Source organism: Diceros bicornis, chromosome 17 (assembly GCF_020826845.1).
Source record: "Diceros bicornis minor isolate mBicDic1 chromosome 17, mDicBic1.mat.cur, whole genome shotgun sequence".
Taxonomy (NCBI): domain Eukaryota; kingdom Metazoa; phylum Chordata; class Mammalia; order Perissodactyla; family Rhinocerotidae; genus Diceros; species Diceros bicornis.
Genome location: NC_080756.1, coordinates 27,852,439 through 27,871,359, shown reverse-complemented (window position 1 = coordinate 27,871,359; position 18,921 = coordinate 27,852,439). Strand labels below are relative to the sequence as shown.

Sequence of the window (18,921 nt, the reverse complement as noted above, 5' to 3'; positions counted from 1 at the left end):
GGGCAAGTCAAGAGATAAAGACTCATCTCTGAACCTCCTACCGCTAATCAGTGTTTATTTCTCACTGGTCTATACCCCACTTGAAGCTAAGGATCATATATCTTGGGTCCGTTAATCTCTAGGTCTTAGCACAGCGTACATGATAGACATTTAAACATTTTAAAACAAATAAAATTACATATATAACTGTTTCTACATTTGCTAAGTAAATTACTGATTTTACATATCTACATTGCAAATTGTATTGGCAACTGCACTGCATTAGAGAAGTCATTAGATCTTGGAACAGAAGTGGTCTCACATTGTTCCTCCCAAGTGTAGAAAGGCATAGAATTATCCTTGAACCAGTGTTAACTGTTCATTACTGATTCTTGTGCTTTAAGAGTTCTAAATGAATGCAGATGGATAGCTATTCTCAGGTGCTTTTTCTTTGAATTATCAGCTTTCTTCTATGACACCTAAATCTTTGGTAGCATTAAACACACACACACACACACACATATTTATTGATCAAAAACTCTGTGCAAAGTATTTAAGCCCCAAAAGGAACATGAAGATACATACAAGGCATGTTCTTTTTCCTCAGTAACTTACAATCTAGTTAGTGGTGAAGAAAAACTAACAGATATATCTTATGTACATTTTTAATATAATTCTTACAATTATATATTATCGTTCCCCTGTGACAAATGCTGAAATAACTTTCCCAAAGCAAACTAGCCATAGGAACAAGTTCTGACTATATCCACTGTCTACACTCTTGTCTCTCAACCTCACTGCCTTTTGATAATACAAAAATCTCAAATGCTGTGACCATATGTTGAGATTTTCCAAGACAGTTTCGTGGTCAGATATTCTGCTCTACTTCTTATCTTCACAAGCCGTCAAGACCTAGCAGAAATACCAAATTTTGGCAAAGAAACCACTTCTCTAAAGTACTTTTGTTCTCGACCTCTGAAATTGTCTTCAGATATGTTTTCTCATTGGAAGTGTCTCTATATTTCGGTGGAAGTGGCCTTGCATTTGAAAGATAAGCAAGAACATAATAGTAAGGAATCAGTGAGTGAGTCAAATAACTGCTCCAAGAGTTTAGACAAGGGAGAGGACCTCATAGAAGATTATCCGAGGATGGCTTTTCTTAAAAGATAAGGCTTGATCCAGATCTTGAAATATGAGAGATTTTTGTTTTCTCATCCATAAACTGAGGTTAATAATAGTAGCTACATGTGAAGATTGCTTGAGTTAATACTTAAGCTTCTAGAATAGAGCCTGGCTTGCAAGTTGACAGATGATGGAGTGTAGGTATCTTAACTCCTAAGCTAAGGACTTTTTAATTGATTTTTTAATTTCTGTAACCTAATGTAATGCCTCACACATAAAATAGATACTCAATAGATATTTGTTGAATGAATTATGAAATGATGGTGTATCACTGGTAAATAATTTTGAGGCAGAGAGTACAAGAGAGTTAAATTTTCTGAAAATCAAATTGAATTTTATATTACTTACTAAGCTTCAGATATTTGGAAACATGTTCTTTAAAATAATAAATACGTGGACAAAGGTTCCTGATGGTAGCAGGGATCAAAAGTAGATCCATTGAGATTGCTCTGATGCTCGTGCCTAACTAGACTCCAAGCTTTGGAAGTTGAGAATTTGCCTCCACTTCTATCACCAACTGGGGCTATGTGGAGCCTTTCACATAGCAGGTACTCAATAATTATTTGCTGATTGATAAGACTTGGGTTTGATACAAAGAAATAATTACATTAAGAGAGAATAAAATTATTTTCAGAAACTATGAATCATTCTCCTTTAGATTTCAGTTTTTGAATAATCCACATCTTTGTTCTCTAATTTGATGTAAAAGGAGGGATATATCCACTCCTGCCTTATTGGCAATTTAATTAATCTTTGATACAAATTCAAATAAAAAGGGATAAAGCTCTCTGTACAGCCCAAGACCGTGCTGTCACTCTAAATCTGAAACCTTGATGTTGTGAGGGGATCAGGATGCAGGAGTTAGGGAATTTCCCCAATATTTGTTCTGGTAATGGAGCATTGAAAAGGAGCCTGAAGAACAGAGCACTCATCAACCAATGTACTTAGGATTAAATGTTATGATGATATTTTCTTGCAGAACAATTCAGCAGTGGAAACTCACCCACTGTCTGTGGAAAAAAGCAAAAGTTCAACACAAGGCACTTAAGGTCCCATAATTTGACTACACTTTTCCCCCCACTTACCTTTCTCAAATGGGCCCATGAGTGCATGCCCTGGCCTTATTAAACTCTTCAGAGTTCTCTGAATTTGACCTTTACTTTCCTACTTTATGCTTTCACTATTGCCACTTCCTCCTGCTTGCAAAGATCTCTCGGTCAAATATAGACCAATGATTTGCTTTTAGTAATTGCTCAATAAATTTATTCAACAGATGTTAACTTGAGTATCTTCAATGTGTAAGGCATCATATTAGTCAATATGGGGTATAGAAAAAGAAATGAGACAATTTACAGTGTAGGTGTTTAGAATCTAGAAAGTCCCCCCCTGAATGCGTATCTTTGATTTCCCAATACTTGTGCTGCTGCTACAAAATGTCTCAGCTTGGTAGATACTTCATAAATATGTATGAAATAAACTCATGAGTAATTAAAAATTACCATCTAGCTACCTTTATGTGATTATTTTGTTTTATACTCTTCAAAGAAAATGAAATAAATTCCTTCGTCTTTGAAAAGCATACAATAAAAACTGATGTCTGATTAAATTGCACAAATGCTCAATGATATCTTTTTATATGTTTCAAAAATAACTTCAATTGAATTGAAGTACATTTAAAATAATAATTCTATGCTGTTTCTGGGAATAAGAGCTTAAATTATTCGGGTAGGAATCACTCATCAGTTTATGTACTAATACAATGACCTATACTCAGTGACTTTTCCCTGTTATTTAACAAATAGAATGTCAAAGGTTACATTATGCTCTTTCAGAAGAAATATGCCTTCTGTATGGTGTCTCTCTTAACCTGAACAGCAGCTAATAGGAGTTACAAGATCATCAGTCTCGCTCTCTAATCATGGGTGGGTCTGTTGTCAGAAGACAGTAAGAAATTCTACGTACCTTTAAATGGTGAGGTAAAATAAATACCTGCTCTTTTATGCACAGGACATACAGATACTGTACAGTGAGGAGCAACCACTGACATCCTGGGCCTTTGCAACTTCAGTAGGGAGAATGGCTTAGAGTGAATCCTCAGAAACCAGAATGGCAGTGGCAACGAAACCTATTTATTAAACATGGACATCTCCACAGAGGAATAAAGCCATACAAAGTGGAGATTACAGCCCAGGAAGTCTTTAAAACTCTCAGTGTAAATTGAGTGAGCATTTCAACCTGGTACCTTTTCTTCACAGGTCTTGTCCTTTTGTGCATGTGTGGGAGAGCAAAAGGGAAAGAAGTCTGAAAGTTCTGTCTTGCTGGCATGGGAATTTTTTTCTGCTGTCAAAGACTTATTAAATCCTACTTTGGATTTTTAGACAGGATTCACGGGCAAGATATCACAGAACACATTTCTTTGTAGCAGTCTCGCCATCTCAGATCAGTTTGAACTGCAGTGGGGCAACGAAAGAAGTTAATAGCACTTTCAGTCATGTCATTACAGTGCAACAAGAGAGTCTCATTTAAAAGTAGGAAACCTTCCAGGTATTTGTCAAAGCAATATATCAAGATGCCTTGTTCATTATGATACAGTAAAGTAAATCAGATGTAGACATAGATGATATTCAATTCTCACCCAGACCAAACACCATGACAAAGTACAGTACAGACATAATTTTAAGAGGTAGGTTATTAAATGTTGCCTATCTTCTGATTTTTAGAATTCCTGGGCTAAAGATGTGGCCTAATGAATTCAGAACACGTTTGCATGTTCTCTGTGAGTGGTGGAAATATTCCAACCTTCACTTAACACACTTACTACAATAATTCTTCAACTTTAGTATGCCTACAAATTACCTGGGAAGCTTGATTAAAATGCAGATACTTGGGCTATTCCACCAGAGACTCTAATTATTCTTGGGAGTTGCTCAGAAATCTATTTTATTAATAAGTACACCAAATACTGTTAAAGTAGGTGGCCCCTTGACCACAGTTTGGGAAACACCGACTTAGCTTTTTGAAAAATATGTTAGTCATTGAATATACAAAATATCCTTTCTTATGATCTAGAGCAAGAACAGATTCTAAGTATCTTTTTAAAAAAATTAAACAATAAAAAATATAGGATTTAAATTTGTCTGGAATAAGACCTTGGCTCTGTAACTAGCTGTGTGTCGTTGGGCAATCTGCATGATCCACATAACTCAGTCTATCTCTAAAAATCTCACAGAGATTTGACAGGATCAGATGAGATAAGATTCAGATTAGTAGTTTGTAAAATTATTAGCACATATGCTTGTTATTGCTCCTTTACTGTCCTCATGTATCTGAGGTCACCTTGTTACCTTCAGTCCTCCCGTTCATCACCTGGCTCCATTCAGTTCCTTCCACCCTGATCCTGCATGTAAATCATTGATGATAGAGGGATTATTCCTTCCACACCCCATTATCCTTCTCCAATTCCTGCTAAAACTCACCTGCCATGTTTTACCTTTTGTTCAATATTCATCCGATATTTTGAGTAGCAATTCTTTGCCAAACTTAGCACTAGATCGTGGTGATTCCAAGAGGAATAAAATATGGCTTTGCTCTTGAGTAATAAACTGATTCCTATTAATGTACTGATTGATAGGAAAGAGGTTGAGTGGAATCCCACAAATATATGTAATGAATTTTAAATCTTGCTTGATAGAACAGCCCCTCCCTTGTTCACTGACTGAATCAGTGATTCTTGGAATTGCAAATAATCAAGAACATGTATTGCCTGATTTGCTTATTATTACTTATTTCCATTTTCCATTAGCATTTCCATTTTGTAATTTCAAGCAAAACGATTCTGTAAAATTGGCATCACATCAGTTCCATAGGGGAGATGGTTTGGAATAAGCGGGGCTTTTCTGTATTTTCTCAAATTTTAAGAGATGTCTAACCACAAATACACACAATCCTGAAATGTGGGACAAAATATATGTAGGACTTTCTATTTATTCTACTACCTAAAAATGATGATTTCCTGAAATTATTCCAACAAATAAAGATGACTCCATCAGTTATAGTCTTGTGTGATATCATGGGCTTAAAATAGCCTGTGAGGAAAATGTGCTATAAATATCACAAATGGGGTTCCACTATTTTTAAGTCGCTCTGCATGCATACATCATTTTAAAAATAAGTGAATAATTAATTTAATCATAAATCCAATTATCTAAAAATTTGAGCCATCAGTTGTTCTGTAAAATGCAGGCTGTGCTGTCAGCATTCAATTAATACTCGTATCTTCAAAAAGTCTTCAGATATTTTTTCCCTCAGCAGGCTCTGAGTCATTATATATTTCACAGTCTGATGATGTTATATTTATTGATGTTCTGAAATGTATTGTATTGCTCCCTTTTTTTTACATATTCTTCACACACATTCAAGTGGCAAGCTGCTTCCTGCTAAGGCTGTTGCACTCTGAAGACCATCACACTCTACCTGGTAGCTGAGCAGTGTATGATTCCATTCTGGAAAAGAAGGATACTATTTATAGTCATTTTCAGAAAATGAGGTGTTTTCCTGGGGTGTGTACTGTTATTCCTTGGCTTAGAACAACACGTTCTTCAGAAATTTTTACTAAATATATTTGATCATAGCAGGAAGTTGCTAAAACATTGTTAACGACTTTGCAGAAAAACTATTAAACTGAGACAATGATAATTTGATGATAGAGTTTTAAAAAGTCAATGTGAGGCTGGAGAAGAACATATAAAGTATGCAATTATTCAGCTATAGGGAGCTGTGTCACTGATGTTTAAATTATATTTAATAATCTGAAAATTAACTCGAGAGATATAATGTTGATATGAAAGTCTTAATGTACAGTATATATAGTATCCCCTTTATAAAAGACTAGCATTTTAAAATATATAGTATCCTCTTTCTAAAGGATTAGCATTTTTTAAGTTCAAAACTAATTTTATTTCTGGAAAATTTCATTTATTCCACTTTAATGTTTTGACTTCTATAATGTTCATATGTTAAAGGGCATTTACTTACACACGCACACACATACACGTATCCATACACATACATGATTAGTCTTCTTGGATTTTCATTTTACGGGCTGGGTGACTGACAGCTCAGGATGATTGAATGACTTGTATAGCAGAGGCAGAGTTTCAGATTGAGTCTGAGGATAAAATGTCCTCTGGTTTTAAAATGTAGAGTAGAAGACACTGGTGTCTTTTCACTTAGACTAATCTGTGCTAAACTCTAACAAGCTTCTTCTATTTCCTAGAAATAGAACTTTATAGCAAATGTTCTTCAGAACCAGAGCAGAGTGATGAACATTGTAAGTAAAATTTTAGGTTAAATATTCTTTTTTTGTGTGAGTGGAAGATCAGCCCTGAGCTAACGTCCATGCCAATCCTCCTCTTTTTTTTTGCTGAGGAAGACTGGCCCTGAGCTCACATCCGTGCCCCTCTTCCTCCACTTTATGTGGGACGCCGCCACAGCATGGCCTGACAAGCGGTGCGTCGGTGCGCGCCAGGGATCTGAACCTGGGCCTCCAGCAGCGGAGCGTGCGCACTTAACCGCTAAGTCATGGGGCCGGCCCCTAAATATTCTTTTTAACATGGCCTTTCATGAGCTGTGTTGAGGATCGGTTAGGATAGATTCCTGGGTCCCCCAAAAAATCTTTTTTTCTTTCTAAAATAGAGATGTGACCGTTTACTAGTATATATTAATATTTTATCTATATTTCTAAGATCTTGTTCTCTATTAACGTAAATGATTGTATGACCATCCGTTCAATGACATTTTAGTTTTATTGGTCTTAATGGAACATTGTTTCATTATATAGCAGGACTAAATACTTTGTAATTGTTAGTGGCTAAATGATTGCTAATGTATTGTTGAAGCTTTTTTGAATAATTTATTGGGGCTATCCTATGACAGAGCAAAACATAAGAAGAGCATGATGATGTCTGTCCAGCAAAAAAATGCATATCTAGTTATGGACCAAATTTCTCAAAGGAGAGCCTTAGCATTGTCTAAAGCAAAGAAAGAGAGGTGGGGAGAAAGACGAGCATGGAAAGAAAGAAAGGTTAAGCAAGAAAATGTGTCCCACTAGGTTGCCTGATTATATCTTTTGTTGCTGTTGTTGTTGTTTTACTGTATGAGTAAGAGTTTATAAAGGGTGCTGGAGAACAGAAGTTCAATTCTCTGGGAAATTAATATAGTGCCAGTACGTGTTAGGGAAGCCCCAGTCACTAGACACCTACAGAGCTGTGATGGGTTGTGGGATGCAACTGCAGCACCAGGTGTAAGGCCTAGGCTGGGAGTATGAGAAGCCACAGGGCTCTGATGCCCAGTGAGTTCAGGCAGCTGGCCAGCACAGTGCAGCCTTGGGGACAGGAATGCATCCCCATGTTCCTGTTTCTGGTCAGTCTATTATTTTGGTTATTGAGAAGAAAAATGGCTGCTCCTATAACTGGCACATCATTGTCAGAGTTGTTTATTTTCTCCCTCTGCCATTTCATTTGCTGCAACACTTTCAGGCCCAAGGGAGCTGGGGAGCTAGCTGTGAATTCCTGAATGGTATGTCCTCAAGGGAGAAATAAGAAGAGCAGTTTCTTCTGCATTAGCAGGAATGGACTCAGCCTTGTTGCCTCTCTCCTCTACTGCACTGCTGAGAGGATGTGATCAGGGAGCCACAAATGATGGGATAACTGGTGATACAATGGAATAAATCACCAGCAGAAAACAAATGTGTGAACAAGATGTGAAAGATGCTTTCATACTTGAACAGCAAGAAACCCATTAAATGAAATAAATTACATGCTGCCAGGGTGATGACTCATTGTCCTATTGAAAGAGGCAATATTTTGGAGTGAAGGAAAAGATAGTATGGTATGACACAGAGAGGCTCAAAATAATGAAAAACTTTTCCGTCTGACTAGAGTGTGCATATTCAATGGGAGGACAGAAACTTCCAACAACGCTCAGTAAAATGCATATTAAAAATGCTTTAAAATATTGGTAAATAGAATATCTTCTAGAGTAAATATCCTCTTTTAGAATATATTTATAAGCAGCAATAATCTCTAAAAAAGACCAAAGTCCCAATGAGAGACACTCCTTGTTACCTATTGTCACCATCCTATCCTTATTTTAAGGAATTCAAGTTAGATTTCAGTTTGTTTATGGCAAGTGCTTTGGAATACAATTATGGAACGGTCCATTCCTTCCTTCATTTATTCATTAAATATATATCGAATGACTCCCTTGTGCCAGACATTAGAGAAGTAACAATGAACAAGGGACATGTCCCCTGGCCTGATGGGCTTATGGCCTAGTAGAATAATAAGTTAATATTTATTGAATACTTTCATAGTAAACATTTCACATGCACAATCTTATGCAACCCTTACAATAGTCCTATGAATTAGGCATTCTTTCCATATTTTATGCATGAGGAAAATCTGAGTCAGAGGTTGAATAACTTGCCCAAAGTTACAGGCTAAAGAAGGGTTGAGCCGAACTTCAGACAAGATCTGGCTGACTTCCCTGATCTCTTTTGACTATGCCTTGCCACATGTTCCCATATACTATGGTTGTTATCTGAAAAGAAAATGTTAAATAACATCCTTGACCTAGAAAATTCTTCTGTGTTTTATTTTCAATTTCCTGAAATCACTTGCTCTGTGTGGACACAGCTTATCTTCCTTTAGACCTGCCCTCCTTCTTTCCCAGACTACTTGTAAAGTTAATGAGATAAAAAGACCAAAATCTCACTTATGTGATTCATCAAAATTAAAAATCTGAGGGATGCTCTCACAGTAATCATTCTTCACTTTTGCCTTTTTTTATCTGATTCTTTTTCTCTCTGGTCAGTGCTCTTTCTCTACACTCAATACCAAATTACAGTAGCATCCCTTGCTCTTAAAGATGAATATCTTTATTATTTAGAGTTATTATTTAGAATTATTTAAAGTTCTCAAATTATAACAGTTTATTAATTGGTAAATTAGAGCTATTTAAAATCCAATAATTACTGCCACATCAAACTGCGCATGCTTTATAATCTTCAAAATGTTTGCACATATATTATCTAAGTTATCTTTGCAAAAACAATTGTTTGATTGACATAACGATTTTGGCATAGTTTATCTGTTTGCTTTTTCTACCTTCCTCCTCATTAAAGGAACTCATCCTAAGCCAGCCCTGATGGCCAAGTGGTTCAAGTTCGGTGCTCTCACCGCTTCAGCGGCCTGGGTTTGTTTCCCGGTCATGGAACCACACCACCCGTCTGTCAGTTGCCATGCTGTGGTGGTGGCTCACATAGAAGGACTAGAAGGACTTACAACTAGGATATACAACTATGAACTGGGGTTTTGGGAAGAACAAAAAAGGAACTCATCCTAATTAGTGTGCATAACTCAATGACAGGGATTAGAAGCCAACAGGCCAAGAAAGTGCTCAAATGTACATTTTTTGAGACAAACTTTAGAAGACATACACAATGTGTACAAGTTTCAATAATTTTCATTTAGATCTATATTTAGATACTAATGATACCATACATCATCAAAATAAAAAGCTAAAAATCCTTCCATAGATCATTTATTTGATTTCCCTGCCTTCTGAAGGAATTTTTCTTCATGCTTCATCTTTATTTACGTTTTCTCTCTGATCAGTCCTGCTTAATAAAAGAAATAAAATTAAAATTAAAAAGTCCAGACAATACAAACTATACAGATGTGTAGTTCTCACCTTCTTACCTATGTTCAAGAGAAAGAAATTGGTCATAGTTTGATCCTGGCATTTAAAAATTATCTGTTGAATACTTTTTGTCTTGCAAAGATATTTTAAATATTTCCTGTTGCTAATTTGACCCATCTCCACTATGTTTTCTCTAAGAATTCAACTCACTGTTTTCTGGAAATAAATGATTTTTTGCTGCAGAATAATCTGTACACCAAAAGGGAAAAATATGTTTATCCTGACCTACATAGTACTACTAAATATTTTTAACCGTCCCTGCAAATGCTAGGATTCTGGCAAATCAGGGGAGTTAATATGGTCTTAAAATCCATTACAATTATAAAAAATAAGTAGGATACCATGTTTCTCTTTTTAACATATCAGTGCAATGTAAGCAATCAGTACCACTTTATTTTTGCTGTTTTAGATAATGTTTAAGTATACTTTTATACTGGGCATCATAACATTAGGTATTTTCCTTTCAGAATTACTTTCATGTTCTATCTTAATTTATATTTTACATTCAACTCTATGTCATGAGACTTTTCTACGCTATTATATATTCTTAGAAAACATGATTCGCTGTCTTTTCATATTGAAGCTCCTATTGTGTCCCAGTTGCAGAGGTCTCTCTCTAATGCCCTGGGACATGTTGCTTTCAAGGAGTTCCAGTAAGAAGTGGGTGGGTTCTGAAGCCACCAAACAACTTAGATCTAAGAGTGTAATACTTCCACCGTAATGCCCTGCCTACCACAGTCAGACTCATTCCCACCGTGATGTATTTTACAATGCTCTTAATTAAAATGATTAACACGTATTCAAGTTTAATAGCATATAGATCCAAACAGCTTTCTCATTGCACTGACGTGTGTACACATATGTGTTTCCATTGATCTGTGAACTTCTTAAAGGCAAGCAAACTATGTCTTCTTGATTCCTTTATCTATATGCTTGGTCACAGAGGTGGATTTACCATGAAGATGATTGACACTTGAGTCATGGGGCTCCTCACTTACATGAGGCAAGGCCCTGGGTGAAACCTCACCAATGTAATCATGTGGTCATAAGTTTTTGCAAAATTTATAAAAGCAAGATGTTTTAATTATATTGCTACATAATTTTATAGCTTATTTTATATTAGTAATTTTGTCTTCTTGTCCTTAAAGATGGCTCTCTGACTTTTAAAGATTTAGTCCCACAAAACCTAGACATATAAGAAGCTATTGCTGAGATATAAGGAGAAATTATTTACTTTTTGTTGAATGAATAAATGAAAGAAATGAAAGAGGGGAAGGGGAAAGAATATATTATTAATCAATGAATTTTAACATTTAAAAATTAGCATTTCTGGCAAAAAGTTTCCACAAGCCACCAACAGGTAATGCTAACATATCACCCTCCGATAATGTCTATGAATTTACAAACTTCTTATACAAACATATCTTTAATTGAATCTTTCTATTGCCCTTTCAAATAACTTTAATCTTCAGTTTAAATGATTGATATTAAAATGTTTACAACTGTGCTATTTGTAGAAAAGGTATTATTATACTCAGTTGTTAAAGAGTTAAAAACTGAAACACACTGATTGAGTGACTTACTTATATTCATACGGTATCAATATTGGAAGGCAGCTGAAGCCCTGATACTGAATCCATTCTTTTCATACAACATGGTTTTTACAAATGTATTTATATAAACTAAAACTTATTCTGCAACCAAGGAACATAAAATACAATAGAATTGATAATGTTTTTGACCCCAAATGATGAACGTTTACTTTTCTTTTCCCTATGCTTCTTTTTTTTCCTTTTCTTTTCTTGTCTGTTCTTTTCTTTCCTCTTCTTTTCTTGATACAGGTGTTTAATATTAGCCAACTGCCATAAAGCTAAAGATTTTTCGGAAAATTGAACCTAACCTCTACTGAACACAAGATGAAAATGTGGTTGCTGGTTAGTCACCTTGTGATAATATCTTTTACAACCTGTCTATCAGGTAAAAAATATCCTTTACATAATCTCCATAAATTATGTCAATATAATCAATATGTGTGTTTATGTCATTAGATCGGAGATATGAAGTTAGAATTAATATTTTCTTTTGACACCTGGGTCAGACCACTAAATAAATATATATTAAGGTTGACCCTATTTTCTTTTTATTTTTACTTTCAATTAAAATTTCATAAGATTTAGTCAATCTTACCTAGTGGTGTGCTGGTAAATGTTTAAAATCTGGATCTCTGGGAAGGGAAAAAAATCCCTGCTGTATAGCATTTGTCAATTCCCAGGGAGTAAATATTGCTGCTATGGCCAATTTCAACTTGACATCATTTAATGTGGTGTCGAAAAACACATACAGCAGCTCACCATTATATGGTAATTTTATCATATAGACACCGTAGACTTAAATAACCTCAATAGCATAAATAAGAGTAAAATGTTGTATAATAACTAGAAATATGTTTTAAGCATTTGTTACATGTGTTCTTAATTTATTAATTTGTAAGTTAATATAATTTAATTTTTATTACTGGCTGGTCAGTCTTATGAAAAACAATTTTAAAATAATCTGCAGTGTGTGCAGGGACATTAGGAATAAAAAAGCAGTTTTAAGAATGTTCTAGTTTCAGGACAAATCCTATATTTCTATCTTTCAAAAACAAGTATGAAGGATTCAGAGTTATTTCTTACAAGGAGAGGTGTATTTTTATCTGAAAGCAGCAAGTTTTCTAAATCAGTTTTTCTAATACCTTCATCTCAATTACCTTAACTCAATAAGTACTTGTTGAGTTGCCATTAAGTTCATGACATAGGTGGATGTCATCCTTTCATGTATCAATCCCCACTGATTGCTTTAATGATGAACCTGATAGACATCCTATTGTATTTTTTATTTATTGTTAAGGAAATAAAAATGCTGTTTTATTTTGGACAGTAATTTTTATTATGATGACTTTAGAATCCAAAAAATAGAATAATTTCATCAGTACTTAAGAATTTTAATGACATTGATATAACCACAGTAATTATACACACACATAATTATATGCACATATATACATATATAATATGCAAATATAATAAAGAAAATTTTTGTGGTAGGGTCATTGTGGCTGTCTTATTTTTATGAATAAAATAAAATAAAAATTATCTTATTAGTACCGTAAATTCATACTAATTCTGTTGACCACAAATTTTAGTGCTATAACTATAAAATACAAAGACAAGAAATAAGGATCTGCAGAGATATGATGATACTTCAACCTTAGTAGTGAAGGGCCAAAAATCTCATTTCATTAACTAGTATGTCAGTTATTTGAGTAATGTTTGAAACCACATACTTGAAGAGCTGCTTTGAGATTAAAATTGTTTTTTCTTTCATTTTTAGAGTTTACCTGGCACAGAAGGTATGGTCATGGAGGTAAGTTGCTGAAAGGATAAACTTTTTAAGGAGCTTTTCTCAAATGAATCACATTTCACCTCTGCTTTAAGCTATTAACTCTCCAAAATTAAAGGCAAATGGTTAATATTAGATCACTTGGAAATTTTGTAAGATGGTTTATCTGGGATCAAAAGACAATTTGTTTGATTGCCAAAATGAATGAATGGGTACACACAAAGATATATCCTATTAGATGATTGTAGCAGATAGAAAATATTCAGTGTGGCCTGTATTTTTTTCTGCATGCTTATAACAATCCTATGCTACTAAATTTTGAAGCAATATTTTAAATATTATAAACATCTAAAATATTTGAAAGCCTCTTGCTTTGTTGCAAGAGTGAGAACTAAAGTTAATGAATTTGGAACATTAAGATTCAGTTTAATTTGGAGTCTAAAGATGTTACAAAATTTATTTTTAATGATTTAATGAATATAATTAGCAATCCTCCTACTTTAGATTCAACTTCAAACACTGAACAGTTCTTGCCAGAAATAGAGGCAGTAAGGCATACTCGAGAAAATAGAGTCTAGAGTAAGACCAGCCGGGATTTGCATATTCAACCTGGTTTTCACTAGCTGTCATCTTATGCAAATTATACAACTTCTATGAGCTTTGACTTTCCAGTATGTAAAAATCATAGGATTCTTGTGGGGACTAAAAAAAAGAATGTGGTGGTATCTTTTAGCACAGTGACCTATATAATAGTAGCTCAATGAACATAAGTAAAACTGGCAACTTATAAAAGCCACTGCATAGTGGTATGAGAATGAGTAATCAGGAAGAATCGCTGAGCAACCAATGCTACAACTTGCTGCCAAATCAAGGATATTCATGCCACAGTTGGTCAGAAGAACCTCCACTTGTGGCTATGAGGATTAAGGGAAAGTCTCATCCTGAATCCCACCAGGGCTATTTCTGTTTCCACTTTGTGAGTTAGGAATCACTACATGTAGGCTATATAAAGAACAATGAGATATGTTCTTTGACTTCAAGAACCTTACCATGTAATAGGGAATAAGAAAAGTAGTAGATAACAAATTTATAAGAAAAATATAATAAACACTTTAAAAGAATTACTTTGAGGAATTAAGAAATATTTAATGATGGGCATAGTAGGTAAGGGAACATTGAAGTATTTCAAATGTGAGAAATGGAGCAAATTCTAAGAAGAAGAAGTGGCACAAAAAAAAGCACAGAGGTGGGGAAATATGGCTAATAGGTCAGAATTTTAAAGAACACTTGTTCTGCAGGATGTTAGTAAGAGTTTCATTAAAAAGGACTTAATTGTCAGATAAACTTGGGCAAGGCAAGTTCATTCAAGTTCAACAGTTTATTATTATTAACTTTAAGTAATAAGTAGTTATACTACTTATATAATAAGTAGAATACATATTTTCGTTTCCTAGAACTGCTGTGGCTATAATCAAGTACCACAAACTGGGTGGGTTAGAACAACAGCAATTTATTGTCTCACAGTTTGGGAGGCTAGAAGTCCAAAACCAAGGTGTCATCAGGGCTGTGCTCTCTGTAGGGGAAGGCTCCTTCCTTGCCTTTTTCAGCTTCTGGTACCCTCAGACATTCCTTGGCTTGTGGTAGCCGGCAGAGTCAGACAAGAGGCAGCTGTAAGAAGATGCTCAGACAGTTATGCAAAACACAGTGTCCACTAGCTTCAGAGGTGGACCATAGGAAAACCTTGTCGTTATAGGCTCTTCTTGGGCAGATAAAGCCAGGCCGATGAAAATTTAGTTGACAACTTTTCTGCTAACCTGACCCTAGTCTTCATTCTAATTATTGAATTGATGCATGTTCTTGAGACCAACTCCTTTACATCCTAGTTATGGTAAATTACTACAATGTTACCTTTTATCCATGAGCCTAAAGTGTTGGGGCACCAGAATATTCAAAGCCCAAGCCCTAAACATCCTTATTCTCTTATCAGCGGAGAATGGATAAAGACAAGGGGCTGTACCGTCTGGAAGAAGGATGCTTTGAGACAATTTAAATATTGTCTCATTTAGAGAGTTGATTGTATTTCAAGAGATCTTGTAATGCTCCCCAACCTGTAACCACTTTAACATTGTAAATATTGGAAAATTCAAATATTAGAATCTGTTCAAATTTTGTTGCCATTGCTTTTTTCTAAGAGATTTTTTCTGGAGACTCTTTTTACGACATACTTATGTAAAATTATGTTTGATAACTAACAGATTGAGATGACATATTACAGAATGAGAAATAGAATTTGTTTCAAAATGGATATAAAATGAATAAAAAATAACTCTCAAGCACAAATCATAATTATACTTTCAATTTCCGGAAATAAAATAGAATAGTAAGATTATAGTGGACCATCTCCATGTAGTGAGAATCCCATGTAGTGAAGTAATCCCATTTTAGATCATCCAGCTAACTAATTTCATTAATTGTAAAACTGAGAATAGGACCGATAAAAGCAACAGCTTTTGCCTGTCGCTCATATTTGCAAATCTGACAGCAAATATTCATATATGATTTTTTTCTTGCTTGTGAATTTTCTTGATCAAATTTAAGAAATGAACTTCTGCAGTAGATTACCACTATATGGTAGAAAATAAATCAATTTGCAATAAGAGCAGATCAAAAGGAAGAGTAATTTGAAGTGTTGTCTTCAATTAGCTTGAGAAGTCATCTATAATTTTGTGCTCCTTTTTAGAAGGATCTATCCAGTAAGAAAAAGGGCACTTATTTAAAAAGTAATCTTATTTTTTTAAACATAATACCTGTTTCTTCTTTCTTATGCCCTTTAATCCCATAATATTTCCAAAATATCATAATTTGTAATCTAATTATTTCCGTGTCTCTAGAAGAAAGCAATAGATGGCTTACATTTTTGTTGGCTGAGAGTATAATGCGTGCATTAATTGGTCCCTTGCTGAGCCTCATGTTGTATTTGCCCTAAAAATTTTTTTCTCTTGATCTGAGCACCCTGGTTGAGTTAATAGAGTGATAAGTTTAGATACTCTTCAAGGGGGTTATGAGGTTCCCATTCAGAGGTTCACAGTGAACGTGCCAATGCGGTTCAAAAGCTTGTTTTGAGTAATTTAACTTTCAAGGGCCCAAATATGTTCTCAAAATAAAATGTACAGAGTAATTGCTAAACCATCTAATGGAAAACATTATTTTATTCAGGCTTGAAAATTTTAGAAAAGCAGGAAACATAGATTTATAAAATAATACTTACCTGAAACACTAATGTGATGTGAAGTGTGTCTTATTCTGCTTTTTGATCTAGAAAATGGGCAAAGAGAACTATCTTAAATGTAGTATTTTCTCAAATTGAAAAATTAATTCAGTATTTTTTTGGAAATTAGTTTCATATTTTTATCCCTTAAATGTTTTGTTGTCTGTTCCTATAAAAGCCAAATGGAAGTGGAGTATTAGGAAATATATACATATAATTTGTGAAAACTACTTGTCATTGAGAAGAAAAATAACATGAGGCACTAATATTATCCAGTTTGGCCTATAAACTTCCACCCAATTCACCCCAAAAGTGTTTAATCTTTCCATATACCCTTTGAGGGACTGCCTATCAATAAATATAGTCTCATCATTGTTAGTATGTGATATTCCATTATTTTCAATGGAAATTTCCATCACTAGTATCTTTTCTAGAAAAAATTAAACTCATTTTTTAATATGTATAATCAAGATGAAGAAACTACTTAAAACCTGTTATCAGTTTTCTAAAAGCTGACCAGTTTTTATCTTAAAAGCATATGCGTTAAAATCAAAAGAAATATTTAAGATTCTGCATTTTATTAAAATAAGCAAGTGTCCCAATTAATCTCCACCTTCACAAAGATGTATGCTTATGTGCATCTGTCTTTGTTGTATTTGAAGTCGCCATACAATACTTTAAATAATCGGGGCTATTCAGAATGAACATCTAACTTCAAAGTGGTAAAAATATTTCTTCCAAGGAAGCTAATGAAATTATAAATTAAATTGAGAATACAGGATTATTACAATCCCCATAACGGCACTGCCAGAGGGCAGTATAGAAGCAGATGCTAGACAGGTCAAGACTGTCTATTTCTACATTGGAAATACAGTAATATTACAGAGTCTTTAGCTAATGCAATCCTGCACCTGTTGAGATGAGTTCAAATTTTATGAAATAGTATGTAATCACTACTGTGTTCCCCATTATTAACAGAGACAAATATTTAGTTAGTTGAAAGTCTCTCCAATTTGATTCTTGTGGAATACAAGTTGGAGAAGACCCCCCAAAAAACCTCTAACCTTGAAGACTTGAGAGTCTCTTAACAGGGTCTTTCATAGAACAGAAATTTTTAATTTTAATAAAGTCCAACTTACCAATTTTTTTCTTTCGTGGATCATACTTTCGGTATTGTGTCTAAAAACTCTTTGCCATACCCAAGGTTAGAATCAAGTCACTGACTTAATTAAGGACAACTAATACCTATAGTTCATCAAACTGTATACTTTCAGATGTGCATTTGAAATTCTTATGCTACCACTGATGTAGCAAATGGAAACTCAAGACCCAATCCAGTCCAGATCAGTGGGCTTCTGTTTGAGTTATATGGATAATTGCATCAAACTTCCATTTCTCCTTAAATCTGATTATCTTTTCCGTCGGTAATAATAGTAATGACATAATCATCAGGCTTGTCATATAAATACAATGTACTTAGAAGATATTTAGGAGCTTTAAACCCCACTAAGCAATATTCATTTTTAGTCTTTTAAATATTTCGTGTATTTTGATTTTTAAAAGTTGTTTGAAAAATTTCACGTTAAAATCGTTATTCCTCATGGGGTAGAGTGGGAATAAAAGTCATCTTGCCTTCAAGAAGAGAGTCTATATATATTGATAAAATTGCACTTTTCTGCTTGTATTTCTAAGCATTTTTGTGTGAAATGGGAAGAAACAACACAATCTCCAGGTCAGCAGGTGTTACTAAATTGCTCCAGTCAGAAAAGCTGTGCAATTGGAGAGACCCAAAGAAGAGCTTATGAAGTCGTCCAAGTGGGAAGAAAATAGCATATAATTTTTATCATGGATAAGCACACGGTCATTTCTTTCACAGACTGGAAAATCTAGACCCTACATTCAAATGAAAGTCTCTAGTTATCAGAGATTTGGGATTCATTTCTCATTTTTCCCCGGTGTGCTGTTACATCCAGAAAAGCCCGAAAATATTGGGCACCATCAGGAAAGTTGTTGGAAACAAAACAGAAAACATTATATGCATTTCTGGTTTTTAAAACCTCAGAAGGATAGGAAACTAAACAGCTCAGAGCAGGACTTTCAAAATCGTTAGCAGAGGGCTTCTGTGAACACCTCGAGTTCATGATTCTCTTATGGTTGTAGTTGGCTTGTGGGGTCTTTAGGGCACGTACCCTTATTCTTTTCTCACTTAAATGTAGAAGCCATGTAGAACAAATGGCTGCGTAAAACAATAGCCAGAAAAACGCATAATGCTGGAGTTAAATTGCAGTTCCTCTGGTTCCTCTGATTCAGATCCAGCAATTTCTCTGCTATCTGAAACGGGGCGGTGGTTA

At 34.5% G+C, this 18,921-nt stretch overlaps 1 protein-coding gene across 2 annotated transcripts in view; it reads left to right on the top strand.

Annotated features, from left to right (window-relative positions):
- CNTN1 (contactin 1) overlaps positions 1-18,921 on the top strand; it is a 347,630-nt gene that overhangs the window by 172,282 nt on the left and 156,427 nt on the right. For both annotated transcript variants that reach the window (XM_058558501.1, XM_058558502.1), the window contains 2 exons: positions 11,763-11,898; positions 13,294-13,326. In XM_058558501.1, coding sequence (XP_058414484.1) covers positions 11,838-11,898; positions 13,294-13,326 — 94 coding nt within the window. In that variant the 5' untranslated portion in view covers positions 11,763-11,837. The remainder of the gene's footprint in view (positions 1-11,762; positions 11,899-13,293; positions 13,327-18,921) is intronic.